The following is a 26668-nucleotide window of genomic DNA, read 5'->3' as shown; positions in this document are numbered from 1 at the left end:
TTCTTCCCTACTAATTCTTCACAATCTTTCTGCTGTAAGGAGAGGGGAATATTTTGTTATCCATTTCCTGCACCTTTACTGGTTTTTCAAATGCTCAGTTTGTTTCCTGTGAGTGATTTTTAAATTTACATTGTTGAAGCCATCTTGCATATTGGTTAGTTTTAGTTCTGTTGCATCAGTTCATGCAAATTTCCCCATGTTTCTCTGAATCTCTTATATTAATTTATTCTATTGTATAGTAATAACCCATTATATTCATATGTCAATTTTTTTCCATCCATTTCCCACTGGGTACCCAATTTGTTTCTAGTTCTTAGCTAGCACAAAGAATATTTTGAATATGAGTATTTTGGTATATATATGAATATTTTGGTATATATAATCAGACATTTGTTTCTGTCTGACTTCCTTTGTACTGAGCTCAATATATTCAAAAAAGAATCCATTTCCTCCCTCCCCCCAAATCCACCCCTATCCTCTGCTTCCCCTTTTCTCATCAAGAGCACCACAAACCTACTCATCCAAGTTTGCTAATTCGGAATCTTCCTGTGCTTTTCATAATCACTTACCACATCCAATCATTGTTCAAGTCTTGATTCTTCTTCTTCCACAACATCCCTCACTTGTCCTCTTCATTCTACTCACACAGTTATTACCTTAGATTAGGCTTTCCTAGACAAATGCCTTCTATGTGTTATTTCTGTAGATAGAATGCAAGTTCTCTGAGGGCACACACTATTTCCTCTTTGTAGCAACATTTTTTTTCCTTTTATATTTCCAATATTTACCATAAAGCCTAGCCTAGCATATAGTAGGTATTGGTAAATGTTTGTTGATTGTGCTTGGTGGTGTGATGGCTGGGTCAAAATACACAGGCGTTTCTAACTTTTCTCACATAATTCCAAATTAATATCCAGAAGAGCTGGGTAAATTCACATTTCCACTCACAGCTAGTGTATAGTTGTGCCCTGTCTCTCATAACCCCTCCAACATTTACTTGTGTTACTTTTTTGGTCATCCTTGCCAATTTTCAAGGTATGAAGTGAAACCTTAGAATTTTAATCGGCATTTCTCTTACTAATAGCAATTAATTTCATATGGATCCCTCAGAGTTTACAATTATCCTTTTGATAAATGTTCATATTCTTTGACCTCTAGTTGCAGCTCTTTAGGAAATGGGGTCTCGAGTTTCTTCTTTTTAAAATGCAGAGGTTGGGACTAGAATCTAGATGACCGCTCCAAGGTCTCTTCTGTCTCTAGATCTGTATAGAATCCTATGATAGGTCCACGTAGCCTAAATTAAAAGCTAGGATTTCTGGAAAAAAAAAAGTGCTATCACCAGGAGATAAAACAGAGTTCATAACAGACGACACGTACTTCCATTATATAACAGATCTTGTAGTTTAGAAAATTGCAGACAGCCTGCTAACCAGGGGGGGATGATCACAGATCAGCAACTCCACTGTGACACAAATATTAAAAGGCTTTCTACTTAGGTTTTATGGAAAGGTACGGACGAGAATGGCACATAGTGGGTGGTGTGCAATTTGCACGGGGGTACGGAGGGAAGAGGGACTGAGTTATGGATCTCCCGAAGCCTCAAAGCAAACCTAGAGATGTGCACGGCTGGACGTAAAGATCTCTCAGGCAGCAACAGGCTATTTTATTAACTGGGCCTCTCAACCGGGTGAGTTGTCCAGGTGCTGTGTTGTCTTAGCAACCGTGTGGGGGTGGGGCGGTGCAAGGGAGACCAGAAACTATCAAATCTCCTTTCCAGTCCTCCCTTGCCCAGGAGTTGCGCAAGCGCAGTGCACTTCCTCCGTCACGTGCTATAGAGCTCATCATTGGTTGCGCCATTGAGAGTCAGAACTCTGCTGAATCAACACTACACCCCCCCCCCCCAACACGTGACCACTTAGCGGCATCCCTGGCTATCCTCCTGCCAATAGAGTCCCGGGGGGCTGACGATGGAGGCCCCGCCCCTTTCACCATCTCTTCCTCTTTTCGCTTCCGTCCGCACCACGTGTTCCGTCGCGCCAGGTCCCCTCCTCCCTTCCTCCTCTTGCTTCCCCATCTGCCTCTTCCCACTGGCTAGCGGGATCTGCCGTAAAATGTCGTGAGCGGCAGTTGGCAGCTTTACGGCTTGGCTGTTCCTGAGGCGAGCCCGGGAGCGGCCACCGGCAGGCAGCACCGGTCTCCCCGAGTGTCCTCCGCTACCTCAGCTCGGACGCGTTCCCCTTCCTCCTCTTCCTCCCCACCCCGGTCCCTCTCTCCTTTCCGATCTCTCTCCTCCCCCGGTCCCTCCCCAGTCTCCGGAGATGTGAGCGCTGCCATGAGGCTGTGGTGCCCCCCTGCCCCTGGATTGAGGCGGCAGGTGTCGCGGGAGGCGGGGAGGGGGGGGCCGGGGGTGGGGTGGGGAGGGCGGGGTGTGTGTGTGTATCGGGGGGAGGGGGAGTCTTGCTAGGCACCCCGCGGCCGGAGGCATGGAGGAGAGCATGGAGGAGGAGGAGGGCGGCGGCGGCTACGAGGCGATGATGGACGATCAGAACCACAACAACTGGGAGGCCGCCATGGACGGTTACCGGCAGCAACCGCCTCCCCAACCGCCGCCCCCCTCCTCTTCCACCTCCTCCCGGGAGCCCCCGGGGGTGCAGCTGCTGGCCGTGGCGGCGGCGGCCTCGGAGAGGAAGGGCCCCAAGGAGGGGCTGGGGCCGCCGCCCGAGGCCAACGGGGTGGCGATGATGATGATGAAGAGCTGCGACGCGGCCGCGGCCAAGGCGGCCACCGCCCCCACCCCTAGCGCTACCATCAACATCAATACCTCCACCTCCAAGTTCTGTGAGTCCTCTCCCGACCCTCGGCCTCCCTCCTCCCTTTGTCCCGCGGATCCCCCGCTCCCACAGCCTCGAGCGGCCGCCGTCCATCGTCCGGAGAGCCCAAAGTTCGCAAGATCGTTATCTCCCCCCTGGCAGCCACCCTCCCACGGTGGGGAGCCCCTCTCTCTTCTTGCTCCCCCTGTCCCTTTAAAGGTTCCACCCCCACTGGGGAGGGGGGGGGAATGTGCTGAGCTGGCCCTAGTCCAGTCCCAGAGGGGTGGGGGCGGGGGGCATGGGGGGGGATGGGAAGGCAGACACCTCCCTCCTTCTTCGGCTGCCCAGAGACAGCATGGAGGTGTTGTTTCTTGGGCTTTGGCCGACCTGGGCGTCCTGGGGGAACTGCAAATGCAGGTGACCCTTGTCCATAGCTCTGACTTAAAGAGACGTGGCGGGTGGGGGCTTCTATAGGGAGCACCATGTTTTTTATTCGTTGGGAGTAGTGATAAGACTCTTGAAGAAGTGATACGGTCTGCCTTTCAAAGGCGAAGTTTCTGAAAAGAACTTTCTCTAGCACCTGTTCCGGATGGAAGTTTGTTGTTGAGTGTAAAACTTTCTGGCCCATGGGTGATCTGGGTCAACACTGAGCATATTTGGGCTTAGAAACGAAGATGGTATACGCTTATTTTTAAGATACCTGCGATAGGGATCCTATTTGAAAAGCTCCTCCATATTCATAGTCCTCTGAGTGATTTTCTTTTTAAATCAAAGATGTCAGTCATAATTAGGTTATTTGTAGTTCCCCCCTTCCCCACTATTATAAGGACTTGGTATTCAGTGGCATCTGATAAAGCAACTTTGAGACTAGGTTTTCAGTTACTGATTAATTTTGTCAGGCTGTACTAGTAATTGCCCAATTTGCTGTACAGATCGAGTATTTGACTGAATTAAAGCATTGAATTACATTATTATACATATTTTTACTAGAAGATAATGTATCAATGCTCATTTTCACTTGAAGATGCTATTGATTCGTAATTGGCTTTTTGTTGTGTGGGTGTGGTGGGAAAAGATTGTTCACATCAGTAGTTTATCCTTGAATTGTTATTAAGGTCCGGGTTGGCACTTATTAGAATATGCAGATTGACTGGTTGACTTGTACAAGAGCTAAGAAAAGCTTGGTTTGATGCTTAATATTTACAGATATTAATGTGAAAACACTCAAGTTGGAGAAAAAGTTAATAAATGAAAATCAGGGGCCAGTGAATATGTTTTAGGTTCTATTACATTTTGTTATAATTAAAAGACGTTTGAAAATAATTTGATCTGGAATTCAGGGGAAAAATATATTTGGGTTTGCTTGTTAAATCCTAAGTAAGACTTCTCCACATCGTTTTGTAGGGGAGTTGATCTGTTTGCAAAGAGGTCAGTTAATGCATACAGACCTTAAAGGACACATGTCTTTCCTTCTGCCTATCTGTCTCACAGGTTGCTTAAAATCCTTGTTAGCATTAAATTTAATTTTTAATTGATAGATGGCAAGTTTGTGTACTGGCTGATCTTATGTATTTCATAGCTGTATTACACTACTGCTATTGTTTCAGTGTTTATTCTTGGTTCTGTTCTATCCTCATAATTGCCCATTTCATCACTCCATATAACACATATTTTGCTCTTAGTTATTTTCTGCATGTTTAGTGCAGTGGAGCTGTGCTGCAATAAATTTTTTTTTTTGAGGGAGGAAGGCAAGGCATTTGAGGTTAAGTGACTTGCCCAAGGTCACACAGCTAGTGTGTCAAGAAGTGTCTGAGGCCAGATTTGAACTCAGGGCCTCCTGACTTCAGGGCCAGTGCACCACCTAGTTGCCTTGAATGCAAGCTTTCTTAACGATTCCTAATCTCTTTTTTCACCCCACTATTTGGCAAATTATTGCAACCTAAATATTTAGATGATAGATTGCTGACTTGACTGCTTTCAGCCTCGAATAACTAACATCAAAGATTTTTAAAGATTTTTATGTGTTGTTTCTCTGGTTTAGACTAATATACGACTTTCTTGAGGTTTGTCAACCTACAATGTAAATTAATTCATTATTTGTGTGTCTAGTCTTCAGTGCAGTTGTCAGCAAATAGAGTTTCTGCCTAAAGTACCTTCAGGCATGACTGTAAAATTGACTAAAAATGACATTTTTGCTTGTTGATTGTGTTTTGAGATGGAATGATCGATTTAGCTAGAGAAGAATTCACTGATATCCTAACTTTCCAGACTCAATTTTATAGATAATATCAAATATTTTTGCAGTGAATTTTTGGTATAAAGATGTTTCATACTCCAACAGATAATATAGTTTATCTTATAACTCAGAGAATTTGTTCAAGTTAATGTTCTAAATTTACTCTGCAAAGATTTATTGCTAATAGTTTCTATATGGCCCTTTATAGCTGCAAAGCACTTGAAAGTACATAATCTCACCATAGTCTCAAGAAGTCAGTACCATTATTTTTATTTTTCCCATTTTACAGATGAAACAGTTTTGAGTTGAAATAATTTTTCTAAGATTGTACAACTAACTATTAAATAGCAGAGCCAGGACTTAACTCTAAATCCAATTTGCTTTCTACTGTTTAATTTTTAGACAAGACCTATGATTTCATTGTAAGAAACTCCCTCTACCAATGCAAATAAGCAGTTTCTCAGCACCTCTTTAGTCTTAGAGAGTTACCTGGAGCACTGAGGGGTAGTGAACTGGCCTAAACCTATCCAGTAAGTGTCAAGATGCAGGACTTGAACCTATGTTTGCCTGACTCAGCCTGGCTATGTACTGCCATGCTATTTCTCCACCAATTTATTGTGCTACCACCTCTAAATTAGTACCATGAAGATAAGCAGTTATTAGAGTTTTGATTATGACATCTCCAGCAATTCAAATGATGAATAAACTTTTGGTTTATTTTTTGCCAAATTTAATATGTTCTTAAATTGAACCTTTATCTCTAGTGGAGGTCTTGATAGTCTGTGTACTTTTCCTGTAACTACCACATAGAGATTGCGTTCACTTCACATTATTGCTTTGCAGCCTAAAGAACCATGTTGTAATTTTAGAAGTGCATAGTCCTGTAGTGCAGTAACTGTTCCAGAGGAACTCAGATGATAATCTTGCCAGCTGTAGAAAGTGGCAAGCTACCCTAAGGAGCTTTCTGTTCTTAAAAATACTTAGTGAAGCTTTCTCAAATTCCAAGGCTTCACCTAGGAAGAAAACACCTCTATCGGAGTTAGGCCTGAAGCCATAAAGGAAAAGATTGGGCGAGTATATTTTCAATGCAATTTCAAGTGTTTTATCTTCTGAAGAGTTAATTGGATGGAGTAAGTAAAGTCTATTGAGACTTGGCAAGTAGCTAGAATGTTACAGACTATTTCTGAAATGATTTAGATATGGTAAAGGCCTTAGAAATGTTGACTGACCCCTGCATATTACAGATGAAGCTAAGGCTCCAAAAAATTGTGGCTTTCCCAAAGTCACTAAATAGCGGAGTTAGAATTTGGACCCAGAATTCATCTAAATGTAATGCTTTTATCATCATTGGTGGGAGAAGGGGGATGTAGGGGAATGAAGGAATCTGACTGAAGAAGAAATTGTGTGTGTGTCTCCAAAGTTTTTAATTTAATTTATGCTTGTCGTTGCTCTTATGAAACATTTTGTTTGAATCGCGACTTTACAATTGACTCAAGGATTTTGCCTTGTTCAGAATGTCTATATCAATACTGCTACAAAAAACAAAACCCGAAAACAAAAACCAAGAAATCTCTTTGAATAGTCTTTCTTAGCCTACTTTTGTAACTGTTGTTTTTTCCTTGTGACTTATCCACATATCTGCCGTGATTTGGTTTGCAACTTGGCAAAAAAGCAAACCAATAAGTGGGGCATCGTTTTGTTCTTTTTAATATTCAGAAAGCAGACATAAATGATTTTTGTTTCCCATTTTACTGACACACTCTTAGATGCAACTGTGAATCCCATCTTGTACTATAAATGTCAAAGAACTTATTTTTTCATTATCAGAAGGAAACTGAAATAATGTAGATTTTTGAAAGACATTTAAAATACCACTTTCTACTTTTAAAATTCTGACTGATAAATTTGGTAAAGGGTGAGCTTGGCTAAAGCTTTTAACCTCTCTGTCATGAATCAGAGTAGGAGAATATTCTGACTATGTAAGTGAAGAAATTTATTTCAAGTTCTATAAAAAAACTATAAACTACAAATATAATTATCATTCTTCGACATATATTAAAATATTTACTCCACTGATTTTTATTTTCTCCAAAAGATTATTAGTGACTGATTTCCTTCATAAATCCAGTGGACTTTTCTTGTTTCTTATTCTCCTTGACTTCTTTGTGGCAACAGATACTGTGGACTAATCCACTCCCTTGAAATTCTATAGTGTCTGAAAAAAAAAATAGGAGAACCAAGCAAACACAAAGCCCTAGAAGTCAGGTGAGAAGATAGTTTCAAGGAGGACTATTTTAGCTAGCTGTTGTCAGGTCAAGAAAACTGAGGACTGAGAAAAGCCTCCTGAGAGATACTGCACAGAAGCAGTCAGGTAGCAGGTAAGAGGTGGGCTTGGATTGTGCTCTAGTTCCACTTGGGACATTTATTGTGTGCGACTCCTTAGCCTTTATCTTTATCTACTAAGACCTTATTTAATTATACTAAAGTCTGTGGAGGGAGTTGTCTAATTACGGATCCCAGGAACACGTTCTTGTTTCTTCTTTGCTAGTATTTTTTTTTCTCTATAGATCTCCTAAATTTCTATCTTTTATCCTCTCATCTGTACTCCTATTCAGTATTTTCAGCAGCCTGGAAGATAATTTACTTGAAGAGTTTGAGATGATTAGGGAATTCCTAGGAACAAAATAGAATTTGTCTTTTCAAATTGCTTTTCTCCTCAGAAACCATTTCTTCTTAGCTATTCCAGTGGTCAGTTATCATTTCTTTAGTCTCCCAGGTTAGAAACCTTGGAGGTATAGGATCATGATTTTAAAGCTAGAAGGCACTTTAAATTGTCACAGTCCAACTGTTACAAGTGAGAAAAAGTTAATCCCAGAGAAGTAACCTGAATTGCTGAAATCCACACAGTAAGTAGTAGAACTGGGATATCAACCCATTTCAGTTTATTTTAGATCCAACACTCTTTCCTTTACACTACCTCCTTATTCTTTTTCATCCTATGTATCCAACTTGTCTTTAGTTGACTATTTCTTCCTTTTGGAACGGGTGTACAACTTAACCCTTCTTATTCTCGGTGGTCCCACTCGACCAAATGCCTAGGCTTAGAGCAGGAAGGGGCAACCTTCATTTTACCTTCTGTTTGTATTATTGCAATAATCTTATGACTGTTTTAACCAGCCTCCATTATATCTATCCTATACATTACTTTCTGGCTAATCCTCCTAAAACATTTTTCTTAATGTTCTACCTTGCTCAAGAGGCAGAGTAGAGTAGTAGGAAGGATACTGAAGTCAGAAACTTGCTCACTGTGTGACTGTGGTTTCTTCATCAGTTAAATGAGGGACTTGGATTAGATTGTTTCTAATAACCTATAAATTTAAATTTATGAACCTATAGTACCTTTTTTTTTTTGCCTTATTAACCTGTAATTTGGTGCTGAGTTACCTAGCCAATCTTATTTCCTTCTAGTCTTTAACACATATTTTTTTATTTTGCCTTGGTGGGTTTTCCCCCTTGTTAGAAACATCTGAAATGCTCAACCTATTGGTATTTTTTTTTACAATTAAGAAAGCTGATATATAGAGAAGTTGAGGTTTTTGCTTGAGATCATAAAAGGCAACTCAGAAACCAAACTCTTTCCAGTGTGTTATTACAGGATCATAGATTTAGGGCTGGAAAGGACCTTAGCTTTTGAGTTCAACCTCAACTGCCTTAGCATGCTGCAGGTGAATAGAATTGATCTGAATAGTCATCACATTTGTGACAGTGACTGTAGGATGAGCCTCCTTAAATTTGGGGCCAGTATTAATTTGTCTTGAGGCTAACATAGTTAAAATTACCAATAGCCCTTTTGTATACTTACGGTGACACTTGAAAATTATGGATGCTACTTTTTTTTTAGAGGGGTGAGTGGGTAGGATTGTGTAGGTCTAAAACATGACTAGAGGATGAAATGATGTTCCCTGCATCAAAATCGTTTCTAGCTGCCCCATTGCTTTTTTTTTTTTTTGCATTTGCCGTTTAGGAAGAAATGCTTTTGCAACTCTTATTTGAAGTTCCATTTCAAATTGTTTGGACTTGTCTGGGCATTGCCTGATGAGACATGTTGATGACAGTCAAAAGATTTCAGAGATTAAAATTTGGAGTTATGACAGTTTTTCGTGGACTACTTAGCAATGACCACTGGCTGACTTTCAGGAGTTGCTGAGATTGAGTAGATTGATATAAGTACATCAATGGCTATGAATCAACTTCTATAGTTAAGACCAAGTCTAAAATATTAAAGTTTTTAAAATATTTCTGAGTTTAGTAGTCATTTGTTCCCTGTGCTAAAGTTACTTAGTTATTTTGAATCTTTTAAAATTTAAAGTTGACAAATTGTGAAAATCTAGGCAATTCTGAAAGATATTATAGGCCCTCGCTGTTTTCCCAAATAACTTGGTTTATCAGGCAGGACTGTACTAGTTAGCTTGAATGGCATCAACTTATGTGTGTATGCCTCAGACTGTTTGATATATAAACATTTAATTTGGCAATGGTTGCTGAAGTTGTGTGGGAGTTGAGAATACTTTTATTTATGTTGGAATAAATTATATTTTAATTGTTACCTAATTACTAGCAATTTGGCATTTCTAAAACCTTATAAAATACCAAATGTATTTTAACCAGCTCTACCTACTCTCATATTTATTTTTATAAATGCTTACTCTTCTGGTCTGAATCACTTGAATGATAAGTGTAGTATCACCTGAGATTATGTTTGAAACAAACCATGCTTTTCACATTGTATAAATATTTGTTTAATATAAACTCCTTGAGAGTAGGGATTATATCATTTTTTATATCCACAATGTCTAGCATAGTCTCTTGTGGACACATAATAAATGTTTGTTGATTGATCTGGTAGAAATAATATTTTTTACTAAATAATTTAGCAAATATTTTTTGTTAAGGTTCTTATCACATGGTGGTGTGCAACAAACACCAGGCATTAAACTGACTCTTTTGGCACAATTCCTAGAGTGCTTAGTCTGGAGTTAGGAAGACCTGAGTTCAAACGCAGCCTCAGATACTAGTTGTGTGACCCTTGGCAAGTCACTTAACCCCACTTGCCTCAGTTCCTCATCTGTAAAATGAGCTGGAGAAGGAAATGTCATGCCACTCCAGTATCTGTGCCAAGAAAATCTCAAAAAGTAGTTATGAAGGGTTGGACATAACTGAAAAATGACGAAACAAAAAAACCCTAGACATTGATGTTTTTACCTCTTAATAAACTAGTTATTGACATTATATCAGTAATTAGAGAAATAATGCAGGAAGACAAATTTGACTTTATAGGTATTGAGCCTTAGAATGAGAACCTATGATTGCAGTGTAATAGTAGCATTAAAGAGTCATGTGAATTTAAGGAAATATAACAGAGGAGGGAAAGGGTGGTATAGATCATTTGGGTGAAGAAGAGTGGGAGCAGAAACAGTAGTATATGAGTATTTTACAGATCATCTGGAAATCAAGAAGAAATTCTTGAGGTTGGGAAAAACTCACAAGCCTATAGCAGTATGCTTTGATAAGGATGGGGGACTTGAGCTATCTAGACATTTCTTGTAGCTCTCCCTGCTTGAAGTAGGACAGCTAATAATTGGGTTTTTTTTTTTAGTTACCTTAATTATAACTAATCATTCAAAGAACAAGATATTGACAAGTTAGAACAGAGGTGTCAAACATGCTCACTTCAAATACTCCCCACTGCAGCCCAAACTAGATTAAGATGTAATTGCGAAATATTTAACAACATAAATAAAAATGCAATAAAGTATAGATCACATTGCATTTGAAAACTAAGTTCATATGTGCTCCATAGGGATCTTTTATGTATGATTGATTGAAGCCCTTTCCCCTTCTTTTTTTTTTTGATGCTACTGGGCTAGAATATTAAGCCAAATTGGTAAGAAATTTAACAGGGATTAATATAAAGTCTTTTTCTTGGGTTCAGGAAAATCAGTTTTATGAATACAAGATAAGGGAGTTAGGGATAGAGAGCAGTTGAGATTAAGGGTTGGTTTAGTAAATTTGTAAATTCATTATGAGTCACTAGTGTGATAATGGTATTCTAGAAGGCAAATGTGATCTAGCTTACAAAATCAAAGAAGTATAACATAGAGGAATAAAGAAGTGATGACTCCACTGTACTCTGTCTTGGTCAGACCACTTTGGGAATATAGTATTTGCTTTGGGGTACTACTGTTTAGGAGTTAGTATCTAATCCTTGATTTAATTCAGCAAACACTTAGGGCTGAATTCAGTGGATTAATGGTATAATTGGAAAGAGCATTGGCTCTGGAGTCAGGACCTGGATTGAAATCTCAACTCAGATACTACCTATGATTTTGAGTAAGTCCCTTATATCTCTAGGCCTTAGTGTTTACATCTATAAAATGAAAGAGTAGGACTTAAGGAGTTTCTATGAACTCAGTTGATCCAGATGAACTATATCCTTTAAGTACTGAAACCTGGCAGATGGGATTGTTGAACCAATCTCATCTTCAGTTACTCTTTGAAAGATGATGGAGAATTAGAGAAATATTAAGAGATTAGAGAAGTGCAAATATCCTAATTTTCATAAAAGAAAAAAATTTCTTAAACTATAGGCTGGTAAGCTTGATTTCCAATTCTCATAACTTTATAGTTCTATTAAAGAGAGTGTTTATAAATATTTGGTAAAGGAGTAGTTATTAGAAAGAAATGCCAGAGTTTCTTCAAAAATAGGTCATGCCAGACTAAACGTGTGTGTGTGTGTGTGTGTATATTTGAGATCATGGAAATGCTGTAGGTATATGTCTTAGATTTTATTAAAGAATTTGGGAGTTTCTTCTTGAGCACCAGTAATATAGTTAGGGCTATTTGGAACTGGGTTAATATTTAGACTCAGTTGTTAATGGTTGGAAGGAAGTCTCCAGTGGATTGCCCTATGAATTTGTGCTTAGACCTGTGCTGCTTAATATTTTTGTTAGTGGCTTAGATAATTAATTCAGAAGTCAAAAAAATCTTGAGAGACTTGAGAAAATTTTCCCAGAAATAACATCTCAACTCTGTACTTTTGATGAGTCTTTTTACCTTTAGTTTTTAAAACAATTCTTCCATCATGTAAATTATAGCTCTTTTTTCTTTTAGAGAAATAGTAAACTAAAAAAAGATTATTAAAACGTTGTGAGATTAAAGTCTTATTAGAAAAGTATAAAATTCAAGACTATTATGGCTGAATATATTGAGTATAAAATTGCATGAGCTACGCTAACAGGTTTTAGAAAATCAACCATCAAGTTAAGAGGAAAGGAAACAAACTCTTAAAGTTTACTGTTACTTTAAGTAGTACGTTTTGGAGACTTTGGTATATAGATCTGTTCCCAAATTGATATATGATATGATACTTCTTTGGGTAACAATACTGTTCCCATCAAATAATCCATCTCTTGTCGCAAATAAACTAGGTTGCTGTGCTTCTGATACTTGCCATTTTTAAGTTCTGCTGCTCTGATAGCATTTTTTTCAATGCTGGATGTGGATGGTTGTGCTAAGAAGAAAGCTGTTAGCAGGGCAGGGGTTACCATGGAGTTTAGTTGGCATGTATAGTTCATTCACAAAGGATCACAAACTTAGAGCCACAAAAGACAATCTAACCTCCTTCTGCTGGTGAGGAAAACTGTGGCCCAACCAAATTGGTTTCCTAGCTCTTAGGAAATAAAAAAAAAGTTTTAAAAGTAGTTATCGGCAATTAAGTATCTTACAGTTTTTGTTAGATGTGGAAATAACATTAAAGTTCTCTACTTTCACTTATGCTTCCTACTTTTATTTTTGAAAGTAACTTTGGAAGTATCACTGAAACAGCAGTTTTGAAATTGGGGCATATTTGTCAAGTCTAGAATGAAGAATTTATCAGTACTACTGTAATAGGACTTGATTATATTGCTTCTTAGTAAATGCCTTGCATTCATCTTCAATAAAACTCTCATATTTAAGTTGTAGATTTTGTTATGTTTGAGAAGAAGAAATGTCTTTTAACATTACTAGATATTGTCTGGTTAATTATGTAGATGATAAAATGGGAAGTATTGTGCATACTTGACTCAGCCTCTTATAGTTTCATTCTGAACATCAAGCTCTTAACCATCTCGTTTTTGGAGTGAAACTAATATTGAATCATCTTTTAGAACTGTATGAGACTAAGAAAAATTTTTTTAGAAAAGTGTGAGAGCTTGAAGTGGAACTGTTAAATCTAGAGGGAAGGATTATCTGTCAGATTAATACTATTAAAGTAATATTATTCTTTCCTTATTGACCTTTTTCCCTGTTCTATTAATGTTAGCCACTGTAGGGGTTCTGAGATAGTTGCTTAGACAGTGTCACAGATCTCACAGGATTCTGCTAGACTATATTAGTTATCAGAACTATGTCTTTAAATTATCATAGGCACTTTGCCTTTATAGGGGCAGTGCATGGATTATGAACCAGAGTTTGAGAACATTTTAATGGCATCTGAAGCTTTGGGAAAAGGAACAAGTGAAACTGATGATATCAGCTGAAATTGCCAAATACTTTCATTGTCAGATGAACTGTTTAATTTCCAAGATGTTAATTCTTTTCAAGGCACAATGGATGGCTATTTCAAATCACTGGGCAATTTTCCTTTTCTATTGAAATGGGGTACCAATTAGGAATGGAGCCATGATTAATTGATAAGAGTACAAGTGTAAAAAATGGGGAGTAGATCTGATATATTTAAAAGTATGTTAATGAAATTGTTTCACAATTTGAAATGCAGTAGATGAAAATGTTATTTTATTCTATTTTTTTTAGTAATGAATGTTATAACTATTGAAGATTATAAGAGCACATACTGGCCAAAATTGGATGGTGCCATAGATCAGCTTTTAACTCAGAATCCTGGTGACTATATCCCTATATCATATGAACAGATATACAGGTAAGACCATCTTTAAAGGACTGAACCTTTTTTTTTTTTAACCATAGTGCATTTATTTGTCCAATTGTAATTTAAATGTGACTTAATTGTTACTGCATATGTGTAGTGTATTAGGTCAATTCTACAAACCACAAAGTTATTTTCAGTACTCACCCAAAGTCTTTCTCGAAGGTGTTGTTAAAATTCTGTTTCAACTGAGGTTTCATTCTTCCCTTTTTTCCTAGCCCTACTTCCTTTTGCAGATATCATAGTTCCTCTCTCCAGACTTGAAGCCCTTTAAAATCTTAGTGTCCTTTGCAGTGAATTATCTCATGACTGACAGTAATTTTTCCGTTATGAGGAAGGTGGTTTCTTTCTAGCCCTTAAGGATACAAGAGCCAGGCTCTTTATTCCCAGGTTTATAGGAATAGCCATTGTGGACATTGTTCTATCTGAAGTGTATGAAAAGTGCATCTGATTAGCCTTGCATAATTTTAGTGTAGATTGATAGTATAAATGTTGCTATGTGCCAGGCACTGTGCTAAGGGTTGGTGAAACAAATACCAGCAGCAGGAGATTTGCAGTTGAAGGTGTTGTCAAAATTCTTATTAAGGATCTTATATTCTGATTGGAGAGAGACAACACATAGGTGGGACTGAGAAAAGGGAAGAGTTTGTACAATTGTAATAATGCTACAGACAGGAAGTCTTGGAGAGAGTTTGGGCAAGAATGAATTGAAGCCTGGCTAGAATTCTTCTTCAAATGGTGGTACCGGTGGTACTTCAAATGATAGATACTGCGGAGGAGGGTTCCAGAAGTAAAGCTTCTCAGGGTGCTGATGTGGCAGACAAGGACAAAGATTAGAAGTCCAGGGTGACATTAGTCGAAAGTCGATTAGCCAGTGAACGTTAATTAAGCACCTACTTTGTGCATGTGCTAAACTCTGTGGATACCAAAAAGGGGGCAAAGACAGTCCTTGCCCTCAAGGAGCTGAACATGAAGCTAAGTATTACAATTTGAATCTAATTATCTTCCAAGAATCTCTATTCATTCTTGCCAGTCCAACACTAGCTACTCTCTAACACAACTTTGCTTCCAAACTTCTCCTGGTAGTTCAACTTTAGAATCATCTTATGTGGCTGACAAGGATATTTGTCATAAATTGTTCTCTTTCAGTCTATGTTCCTACTAAATACTTTCTGATTATATTAATTTCCCAATGATTTGTTGTCTGTTACAAATATTACTTACCTTCTTCCTCAGTGAGACCACTTTTAATGTCTTTATGTTCAGTTCTATGTGAAATTAGAGAAAACTGTAATTCCTTGTATGTAAGTACCTAGCATAGTTGATGTCAAGGCACCTTCTTAGCAAGTTAGGTACTTAGAACCTAGAAGCTTCCAGGATTCTGGGTGACTTGAAAAAGAAAGATTGCTTTATAGCCATAACTCATGTTGTATAATAGATCTAATTTAAACACAAGATGGATGAAAAATGTAATAGGTACTTTAAACTCTTGAAGTAAAGTAATAGCCAGTTTATTTGGAAATCATCCTCCTCCCCCTCACCCCCCATTTCAGCCATCTAGAATGTAATTAAGAACATTGATATGAGTAAAAAAAGAACTCAACAAAAATAGCTGCCACAAATCCATTCAATTAAACTGATATTTACTAAGCTAACTAATTGCTCTGTTTAAGGTGGTACAAAGATAAAAATCCAACATAGTCGCTTCCAACAAGGAGCTTATAATATATTAAGTGATATCTGACAAAACATTAATAAACATATAAATGTAAGAGAGGTACATGCAGAATGGAAGAAGAAATTTAAGTGGAGGGGCTCATTTTTGGTTGAGAGATCAGGGAAAACTTCATGGTGGAATTTGCAACTGAGCAGGTCTTTACAGGGATGGAAGGATTTCAACAACTGAAGATTAGGCATTTTAGGAATAGGTTCAATCACACATAGATTATAGAGGTTATGGGTAAATTGAGATTAGGGAATGGTGAATAATCCTGTTTGAAACCTAGACTAGAAGGGATAGAGTGTGAAATAAAGACTATAAGTAGGTTGGACTTAAGTGATGGAGGGCTTTTAATTTCAGTCTGAGAAGTTTGTATTTTGTTTGATAGGCAGTGGGGAAATCCCCAAAGGCTTCTGAGCTAGGACTGAGGTGATCAGATTATTTCATCAGATGGTAGAGGATGGATTAGAGAATGAGTGGTGGTAGGAAAGGGAACTAGAAATTTTCTAGTTCCATTTTCCTAAGATAATATAAGGGCCTATATTAGATTGAAGGCAGCTAAAATAAAAGGAAAGAAATAGTTGGGATAACTATTGGTGAGGTTGAATTGAAAGGATTTGCCAACTGATTTTATGTAGGGGATTAAGAAGAGAAAAGGCAAATGTGCTGAGTTTTTAACCTTGTTGAGAATAATACTGTCATTAATATGGAAATTGGGGTGGCAGGGCATGAGTGGAAGGGTAGATGATCATGCATTCAGTTTTGGAAAAATGCAGTACTAGAAATGATGATTAATTTTCTGCCTATGAACAGTTTGCTCTAATTCTGTTGACCCTTCCCAACCATACTTGTTAGAGCTGTATATAGTCTGGTTTCCTGACAGTTTAGAAGCACTAAATTAGAATGGTGAGTTAACGGAAGTGATGGACAATAGGTATTGCTATCGACCTCAAGAGCTGACAGTGATAGATGGAAAAACTACAAAAAGACACAATTATTAATGCATAAATAGTACATGCTCATCTTCATGAGTTCAAATGTGGCCTTAGATGCTTACTAGCTGTGTGACTCTGGGCAAGTCACTTAACCCTGTTTATCTTAGTTCCTTATTTGTAAAGTGAACTGGAGAAGGAAATGGCAAATCACTCCAATATCTTTGCCAAGAAAATCCCAAATGGGGTCACAAAGAGTGGAACATGACTGAAAGATTGAACAGCAATAGGCTCAAGTCCAGAGCCAGTGCTTCTTCCTCGCCAAACACTGCCTTCTCATAAACAGCTACACATTTAATTTGTAAAGTATAAAAATATGGAAATTTTAAAATTGTATATTGGTTAAAATGGACTTTGGGGGGAATGGACAATTAATTTTGCAACAGTGATTCCTAGCATTTGTAATGACTTGTTTGAACTTGTGTGTTTTTCTCTGTGAACAAGCATTTTAAAGTGATCATGCTATGTTCCAAAAGTTTGTAATTTGCGGATTGCTAATGTAATGGTTAACATGCTCTACTGATCACAGATGTTGTTCTGGTACTCTTGAAAGGAGAAAGTATCAAGCCTCTTAGTTATTAGTCACATATTTAGATTTGGTTAACAATAGCTAACATTTTTGGCAAGTGATAATATAACCTTAGATTTAGAAACCTTTTGGTGTAGCTGAAAGTTGCTTGAGGGCAAAAGCCTGTTAGGAACCAATTTTTTAAGGTCTCAATTAATTTTCTTTTGGCTACAGTCCATTTGCATAGTTGCTTTAAGTTTCAGTTGCTACAAGTGCCTCACTGTTAAAGTAGGTTTTTTTTTTTTTGCAGCTGTGTGTATAAATGTGTATGCCAGCAGCACTCCGAACAGATGTATAGTGATCTGATTAAAAAGATAACTAACCACTTAGAGAGAGTCTCAAAGGAGCTGCAGGTAAGGAATTGCTTGATCTTTTTTTCTCCCCTAACCTGTTGCAAATGACATTAACATGCATAGTATAGTTTTAGGGAAGTATTCATTTAACAGTTCACAATTCACTGTAATTATCAAGGCTTTCAAAGTTGATTAAACTGTATAATTCTTAGTGTGGGGATGTGCATTTCTTTTTAAAAGTTGAACTGTAAATTGTGGTGGTTTTTATAGTGAGTCTCTTCCTTTTCTTGTTGTGCTACCCCTCCCTATGGTCCAAGGTGTGTAATAGGGCCTTAAATGACAGCATTTGTTGCTATGTCTTTTTTTATTTAAAAACAAAACAGAACAACACAAAACCTAGGCAGTTAGGTGATACAATTGATAGAGGGCTTGACTTAGACCTAGAATACCTGAGTTTAAATCTAGCCTCAGATACTTACTAGCTGTGTGACCCTGGACAAATTACTTCATCTCTGCTTCAGTTTCCTCATATTTAAACTGGGGTTAATAATAACACTTATCTCCCAGAGTTTTTGTAAGGATCAAATGAGATATTTGTAAAGAACTTTACAACGTTAAAGTGCTGTATAAATGCTATCATAATGGTTAGCTGTTATTTTTAGCTATAATTCCATACTTTATATTTAAGCTATTTCCTCCTCTTTCCTCCCATGTCCCTTTAACATTCCTTAGAAGTTGATGGCTTTCTTAAATACCTCTGGGCACAAGTCATATTTGGGTCCATATCATCATAGATCATAGATTCTAGCTGGAAGGGATCTTTAAAAGCTTAGTCCATTGATTTCATTTTTAAAAAATTAACGCATTTTGTCTTGACACATCAAATACATACTTGGAAAACCCTTTTTGCCATTTCTCGTGATCTTATAAAAAGAATTGGCAGCACTTGTAATTCAACATCAAACAAATCAACAAGCATTAAGCACTAGGAATACAAGCACAAGCAAAAAGATAGTCCCTCCCCTTGTGGAGCGCATATTCTTTTTTTTTTTTAAGCAGTTGGGGTTAAGTAACTTGCTCAAGTTATATGGCCAGTTATTTCTGGGTGTGGTGCTAAGTATCTGAGCCTGGATTCGAGCCCCAGGTCATCCCGACTCTGGGGCCAGTGCTCTTACTCGCTGAGCCACCTGGCCGCCCCATGGAGCTCATATTCTAATGGGGGAGGATGAGACATAAAAGGAATTTGAAAAGTGGGTAGTTTGGAGAAGGTTGTTGTAAAATGTAAGGGACTGACTAGTTAGAAGAAGGGATTGCAGGGTAGTGGAGTGAACTTGCAGAGTGAGAAGGCCAAGGGCTGAGGGAGCTTGCATCCTGTGCAATGGTGGGGCAAGTCTAGAGTCAGTAGTGGAGTCTGGAGAGAGGAAGGAAGATGTAACTTTTTAATCTTAAGAGTTAGGTGACTTGTGTAGAGTCATGCAGATAATTTATAGACTTGGGATTTTGAACCAAGGCCTAACTCCAAATCTAGTGCTCCTTAAACTGTATAATTCTGCCATCAGTCTTCATCAACTTTTTTTCTTTTTTATGAATTTTATTTTCAAGAAACGTTTCAATTTGTGAACAGCAAAAGCAGGATTGTATAAGAAACCATGAAATACTTTTATGTATAATTTGTTTTTTAAAATTGTACATATAGATAACGAAGTTGAAATAAAATTGCCCTCTATTGACTTTAGAATTTTTGTTTTCAGTTATGTATTTTTAAATGCTTTATTTATATTGAAACTTTTTATTTGCATCTCAATCACTACCACTAACTCAGTGGTAATTCTGCTTTTTGATCTCAAGATCTTTTCACACTCTTAAAAATTGAGGACCCCAAAGAACTTTTGTTTATGTGGGTTATATCTAACAATATATTAGAAATTAAAGCATCTTAATATTATTATGAGACTAGCTTTGACCTTGCCCTGAAAGGGTCTTAAGAATCCCAAGGGTCCCGTCCCCAGACTACAATTTGAAAACCACTATACTAAGTCATCTCATCCCCACCCAATAGAAACTTTCCCCTATGACAAGTAAGTATAATCAAGGAAAACAAATCAATACAAAGTCCTAGTTTGGAAAATGTATCCTACACCTCTGGGGCAGCTAAAGGGTACAGTGGATAGTAAGCCTGAAGTCAGAAAGACTCATCATCCTGAGTTTAAATCTGACCTCAGACATTTACTAGCCGTGTGACCCTGGGTAAGTCATTTAACTCTGTCTCAGCTTCCTCATCTGTAACATGAGCTGGTGAAGGAAATGGCAAACTACTCCAGTATCTTTGCCAAGAAAACCCCAGATGGGGTCACAAAGAGTGAGCCATGACTGAAAATCCTTCACCTCTAGTTTATTACCCTTCTGCCAGGAAGCAAGGAGCATGCTCCTTTGTTAGTATCATGAAGTCATGATTGGTCACAATGTCGTATCAGAATTCTGAAGTCTTTTTTCAAAAGATATTTCACCCTTTCTTTTATTATGGTAATTGTGTAAATTGTTCTGGTTCTTATTTTACTTAACATTTCCTACAAGTCTTTGCAAGTTTCTCTAAGTCCTTCATATTTGTCATTTATTTTGGACTTGAGATCACATTCTGTTTACCTTAATTTCCATATCTGAAAAATTAGGAAGTTGGACTACATGGCCTCTAAGGTTCTTTCCAGCTCTAAAATCTACGATGCTACTTTGTTTCTGTGTTCCCATTTGTTTCCACTTCTTTGCTACAGTTAAAAATGTTGGTTTAACATTTTTTTTGTACATGTGGTCCTTTATTTCCTTGGGGTACATGCTTAGTAGTAATATGGGTTCAGAAGAGCGATTATATTTCAGTGATTTCTTGGGTATAGTTCCAGATAGCTTTCCAGAATTGTTACCAATTCAAAGCTTCCATCAGCCATTTACTAGTTATGCTTCACTTCCAAAGCTCTTCCGCCATTTGGAGTTTTCTTCTGTTGTTACTTTGGCCAGTCTGATGTTTATGTGGCAGAACCTTAAAAGGTTATAAAATTTGAATTACCCTCATTAGTGATTCAGAGCATTTTTATGTAGTTGTTGATTGTTTACATTTTCATATTTGAAAACTGTCTATATCTTTTGTCCACTTATCCTTTGGGTAGTTAATGTTGTTTTTACATATTTCTCTCAATTTCCTTTATATCTTTTTTTTTTGCCTTTTTTTGGAGGGGGAAAGTAGGACAATTGGGGTTAAGTGACTTGCCCAAGGTCACATGGCTAGTTTTTATGTTAAGTGTCTGAGGCCGGATTTGAACTCAGGTCCTCCTGACTCCAGGACTGGTGCTCTATTTACTGTGCCACCTAGCCATCCCAATTTCCTTTTGGTATCTTGAATTATCATACCTTTATCAGATATTTGGGGCAAAAATATTTTCTAGTTTACTTTCCTTCTAATTCCATTTGCATTAATTTTGTGTAAAAACCTTTTAATTTCATGAAAATGGCCAAGTAAAATTGAACATTTTATCTTTTGTGATCACTTCTAATTCCATTCTCTTAATTTTTAATAATATGAACTTTTATATTTAGGTCATATATCCATTTGGAATTTATTGTGATGTATGGCAGCTAGGTGGTGCAGTATGATTAGAGGTAATGTGGTATTGTAGTAGATAGAGAGCACTGGGCTTGGAATCAGAAAATCCATGTCTGTCCTCAGATACTTGCTAGTTGTTCAATGATCCTGAACAAGTCACTCAGTCTTTTTCTGCCTCAGTTTCTTTATTTGTAAAATGGGTATAATAGCATCAGCTGTGTCCCAGGGTTGTTGAGAGGATCAGCACAGAGCCTCATACCTAGTAGGTGCTTAATAAGTCCATCCTCCCGTCCTATGTCTCCTCCCCTTCCCCCCAGTCCTTTATGGTATTTAGAAGATTTTAAAAATAAGTTATGACTTACCTTCTAGTTTCCAGTATTTTTTGTATTTGGAAAACAGTGAAAATTTTTACTCAAATGAAATGTTTTCTTATCGATGAGCATGATATATACAACATGGCAGAGTAGAAACAGAACCTCCTCTCGGCTCCTGCGCTCACCACCTCCAATGCATATAAAAGGGGACTCTGAACAAACTTTGGAGCTACAGAACCCACAAAATGCCACAGAGAAGCTAACCTCCCACTGAGGACAGCCCAGCAGGCCAGCAGGAATTGGCCATACCGAGGTTTTAGCCCCAGGGTGGGCCTGACCAACCTCCAGCTGGAGGGACTCCAAATCACCAGCATCTGTGGTGGTCCAGAATTATCACCACATAGATGTTAAGGACAAAGTGAGAGGTCAGTGCAGTGTGGACTTTGGGAACCAGTAGTTGGGAGTATATTGGCTTCTGCCCCCGGGGCGAGAAGCCGCTGCCCTGTGGCAGCTTCAGTTCCTGGCCTGCAGATTGTAGGGGGACCAAGCCACCAGTCTGAGGGGTAATTGCTCTTGCTTTAACCTGCTTGGATCTGGATTGTGGTCTAGGGTGGAGGTCCTGGGATGTGTGTCCAGCTTGCCAGAGCGTGTGGAGGCTTCAGAGAGATCACCCAACTAATACCTCTGGCAGCTGAGAAAACCCCAGCATTTGGTGTGAAGCTCCCTTGTCTTGTAGCAGAGTCCTACCTATGGCAAAAAGCCCAAAAGTCAAGTAATTGAGTGGCAACATGACCAGGCAAAAGAAGCAAAGCAAACAGAAGAATCCCAACATTAGGCTTCTATTTTGGGAACAAAAAGGATGAAAGCATGGAACAGGAGGAAGACAGTGAAATCAGAACTGCATCAAAAGCTTCAAAGGAAAATATGAGCTGGTTACAGGCCATAGAGGACCTTAAGAAGCAGATAAGAGAAGTGGAGGAAAAATTGGGAAGAGAAATGAGAACAATGCAAGAAAATTACGAAATTGAGAGTCAACAGCCTGACTGAGGAAAATCACACCTTAAAAAGTAGATTAACTCAAATGGCAAAAGGGGCTCAAAAAGGCAATAAGGAGAAGAATGCCTTAAAAAGCCGAATTTGCCAGATGGAAAAAGAATCTCAAAAGCTCACTGAGGAGAATCATTGCTTCAGAATTAGATTGGAGCAAATGGAAGCTAATGAAAAAATAGAAGGCAATGTGAAATATTTCATTGGAAAAACGCCTGACCTGGAAAATAGATCCAGGAGAGATAATTTAAAAATTATTCAACTACCTGAAGGCCATAATCAAAGAAAGAACCTAGAAATCATCTTCCAAGAAATTCTCAAGGAAAATTGCCCTGATGTTTTAGAACCAGAGGGCAAAATAGAGGTTGAAAGAATACACCGATCACCTCCTGAAAAAGATCCCAAAAAGAAAACTCCAAGGAATGTTATAGCCAGGTTCCAGAATTCCCAGATTAAGGAGAGAATATTATAAGCAGCCAGGGAGAAACAATTTGAATATTGTGAAAACACAATCAGGATAACCCAGGATCTGGCAGCTTCTACACTGAGGGATCAAAGGGCTTGGAATATGATATTCCAGAGGGCAAAGGAGCTGGGATTAAAACCAAGAATCACCTACCCAGCAAAACTGAGTATCATGTTTCAGGGGAAAATATGGTCATTCATTGGAATAGAGGACTTTCAAGTATTCTTGCTGAAAAAAACCAGAGTTGAATAGAAAATTTGACATTCAGATAAAAGAAGCAAGAGAAGCATGAGAAGGTAAACAGGAAAAAGAAATCATAAGGAACTTAATCAAAGTTGAACTATTAACATTCCTACATGGAAAAACAATATATAATAATATGTAACTGATAATAACTGATGAAACTTTTCTCATTATGAAAATAGTTGAAGGGAATAGAAGTATATATATATATGTATCTATTTCGGAGGGTATTATGGGCGTATGAATACATATGTGAATATTTGTTTACAGGTTTACATAGAGGGCACAGGACCAATTTAATAGGAAGGGATGATACTTTATTTTTTTTTTTATAAAGCTTTTAGAACACATTCAATTTAAGGAAACTATAATTTTCAGACTTAGAGCTCTAACTAAAACATTGCTATAGTTTCCCTTTCTGAGGACGCCTAGGGCACTTCAAATAACCCACCCCCTTTACCCGCAGGTCATTTTGACCCGGGCCCCTACCCCGCTGCAATACCCTAGCATTCCAGGCCCCTAGGCCCCGGGCCGGCGCTAGATGGGGGAAGGGGCCCAGGCTCTGAGCTCCCGGAGCCTGGGCCCCACCCTCAGGAAGCTTCCCATCTGTGCAGTTTAGTTTAGCATTAGGGGATACAGAGAGCCTGACCTCCTTCTCCCCGCCCCTCCCCCCGGGGGCTGCCTCCCGATCCGCCCCCCCCCTCCCCGCTCCAGGACCCATCTCCCCGCCCCAGCGCCCAGTGGGGGGCTCGTCCGGGCAGGGGTGCCAGGGGTGCGCCTCCGCCACCACAGCCGGGGCCCCATGCTCCAAGCCCCAGCACAATATACCCAGCCCCAGCAGGGCCGCGGTAAACAAAGAAGGAGGGGGGTGACCCCGCCGGCAGCGGCGGGGTGGGTCCCGCACTCCCCCGACAGTCCAATCCTGGGTCACGTTGTTGAGAAGCAGATGTCATTATGGGTGGAGCTGACACTGCCGAGCAGCTGAAACATTGTTCTAGCCCAACTCACTCCCAGCCTGCCCTGGGAGAGGGTCTGCGCCCCAGACAGGTAAGTCGAGCTCCCTCCACCACCCTCTCTCTCCAGCACCGCCCCCCCCGCCCCAACCCCCCACCCCCTTCAGGGGAACCCGGAAGTTCTGACCCGGGCGGCCGAAGGCATAAACGCTCGAGTGAAGAGTTCAAAACTTGCTCCGGCCTCTGGGCTCCCGTGCAGACTCAGGCCCCAGAGCCTCCCCTAGCCCGGCTTCCCCTCGGGACGCTCAGGGACCGGTTCTGCTCTGGCCCTCTTCTCGTTTCCTACTGCGGGCCGAGGCTTGGAGGCAAGTGGGGGTGGGGAGGAGGGTGGCCGGGGCGAGCCCGAGGAAGGGCCGAAGAGGCCCCGGCAGAGATTTGACTGAGGGAATCTGTGCGGTTCGGAGCTGGGGCTGGGGAGCTTCCGGCCGACTTAGGCCGCGGCGGGGGACCGGATCTGGGGTGGGGTCGAGCGGGGACAAGAAGGTGGCCTGGGTGGGCGTTCGCACTCGCCTGGGACCGGGTGATCTGCAGCTGGTAGTAGTCTTTACTCGGCGCCGGGCCTTGTCTGCCGGCTTCGAACAGAGTCTCTGGCAGCAGCAACGTCATCTTGGGACGCCACCAGGGATGATACTTTAATGGTGAAATTAAGAGGTGAGAGGAATATAATGAGAGGAGATGGGGAGAGACCGAATGGGGTAAACTATTTCATATAGAAGAGGCAAGGGAAAATGGTTACAATGGAGGGAAAGAATAGGAAGGCAAAAGGGAATGGGTCGACCTCATTCTCATTGAATTTGGCTCGGGGAGGGAATGAAATACACACTGAATAGGGTACCTCACCCTACAGGAGAATAGGGGGGAAGGGGATGAGAGGGAGGATGATGGAAGGGAGGACAGGCTGGGGGAAGGGAAGTTGGAAGCACCCACTTTTGAAAAGGGACAGGATCAAAATGGAGAATAGAACAAGTGGGAGGTGGGATAGGAGGGAGGGAAATATAGTCAGTCTTTTACAATATATCTACTATGTTAATGTTTTGTATTAGCTAAACATGTACAACTCATACTGAACTGCTTATCTTCCCAGTGAGGGTGGGTGATAAGAGAGGAAGGGAATGAATCTGGAATTCAAAGTTTTAAAATCAGATGTTTATTAATAATAGTATTTATATTATTAATACTATCTTTCATGTAATTGGGAAATAAGATATACAGGCACTGGGGCATAGAGATCCACCATGCCCTACTGGAAAAGTCGATAGGGGTATGGAAGGAGGGGTTATCCTGTGGGACTGCTATTTTAGGGAGGTGGGTAGGGGAAAACGGGGAGAAAATTTGTAACTCAAAATTTGGTGGAAATGAATGATGTAAATCAGAAGTTAAAGCATTTGGGAAAAAAAAGAAAACAGTAAAGCATATATGTCAAATTTTCCTTAAAATCAGTGAAAATTTAATAAATTTTCATGATAAAAGATAAAACTTTAGTTATCTGGAAAATTCAGTTGTGGAACACTGTATACTCTGTAGAAATGGTTCCCCCTCCTCCTTGGGTGTATATGTATGTGTAATACAAATGTGTGGGCTAACAGATGACCTCACTTCTGAGGTTGATGTGCTTGTGTTGTATCATTAAGTCTTTGCTATTTGAGGACATGGGTTTATATTCTATAGGAGCAAAAGATGACTTCAGATTCCATAGAATTCTTAATGTAGTGGATTTGAGGGCATTTTCCTCTTGAGATAGCATTTTAAAATTGAAGTAAAACAACCTAAAAATCTTTACTCTTTTCATGGTATGTGGTTGAAACAGTTGGCTGCTGATGCTGCTAGTATGGAAGTTTGGAGATGGAATTCATTGCTAACTGAAAACACCTGAGGCTTATATTAATGTGGAACAGTTTTTTCCCCCACAGTGGAGAAATTATAGTAATCAAAATAATAGCTGCATCAGTGACATTTTAAATTAGACTTTCGTGTCACCAGTCATTCTAGTATTTTGCTATACAGTAATAATTCAGATTGTTGTTTGGCTTAGATTTTATTACACAGTATTAGCTCTTTTATAGTAGATCATTGTTTTCTCCTAATATTACTTATCTTAAGTGTTTATAGAAAATGTCACTTCTTGCAAACAAGTTTTTGTAACCTATTGCTGCCTGCCTACCAGCAAGGAGTGTCATAAAAATTATAGTAGCTATATCTGACTAGAAGAGGAGTGGTTGTCAATCATTTAGTGAGAATGAGATACAGCTGGTAGACTGATAGATGGAATTGTATAGTGGAACCCTCATGACATTAATGGAAGAATGCTTCCAGTGAATTGGACACATTCTCCTTGGAGAAGTTGAAGGAAAATAACAGAAAAAATGATAGAGTATGTGAAGATGTAAA

At 39.2% G+C, this 26668-nt stretch overlaps 1 protein-coding gene across 5 annotated transcripts in view; it reads left to right on the top strand.

Moving 5' to 3' along the window:
- Positions 1–2441: 2441 nt before the first annotated feature.
- CACUL1 (CDK2 associated cullin domain 1) overlaps positions 2442–26668 on the top strand; it is a 113093-nt gene continuing 88866 nt past the window's right edge. For 2 of the 5 annotated variants that reach the window (XM_069099062.1, XM_069099060.1), the window contains exons 1-3: positions 2442–2985; positions 13900–14026; positions 17563–17665. In XM_069099062.1, coding sequence (XP_068955163.1) covers positions 2484–2985; positions 13900–14026; positions 17563–17665 — 732 coding nt within the window. In that variant the 5' untranslated portion in view covers positions 2442–2483. The remainder of the gene's footprint in view (positions 2986–13899; positions 14027–17562; positions 17666–26668) is intronic. The other 3 variants (XM_069099063.1, XM_069099061.1, XM_069099064.1) reach the window with 3 other exon arrangements.

Source organism: Petaurus breviceps, unplaced genomic scaffold, assembly GCF_028583685.1.
Source record: "Petaurus breviceps papuanus isolate PSGF00001 unplaced genomic scaffold, PetGlider_PUasm1.0 37, whole genome shotgun sequence".
In the NCBI taxonomy this organism is placed as follows: domain Eukaryota; kingdom Metazoa; phylum Chordata; class Mammalia; order Diprotodontia; family Petauridae; genus Petaurus; species Petaurus breviceps.
The sequence above is the reverse complement of the archived record's forward strand: the minus strand, read 5'-3'. Positions and strand labels throughout refer to the sequence as shown.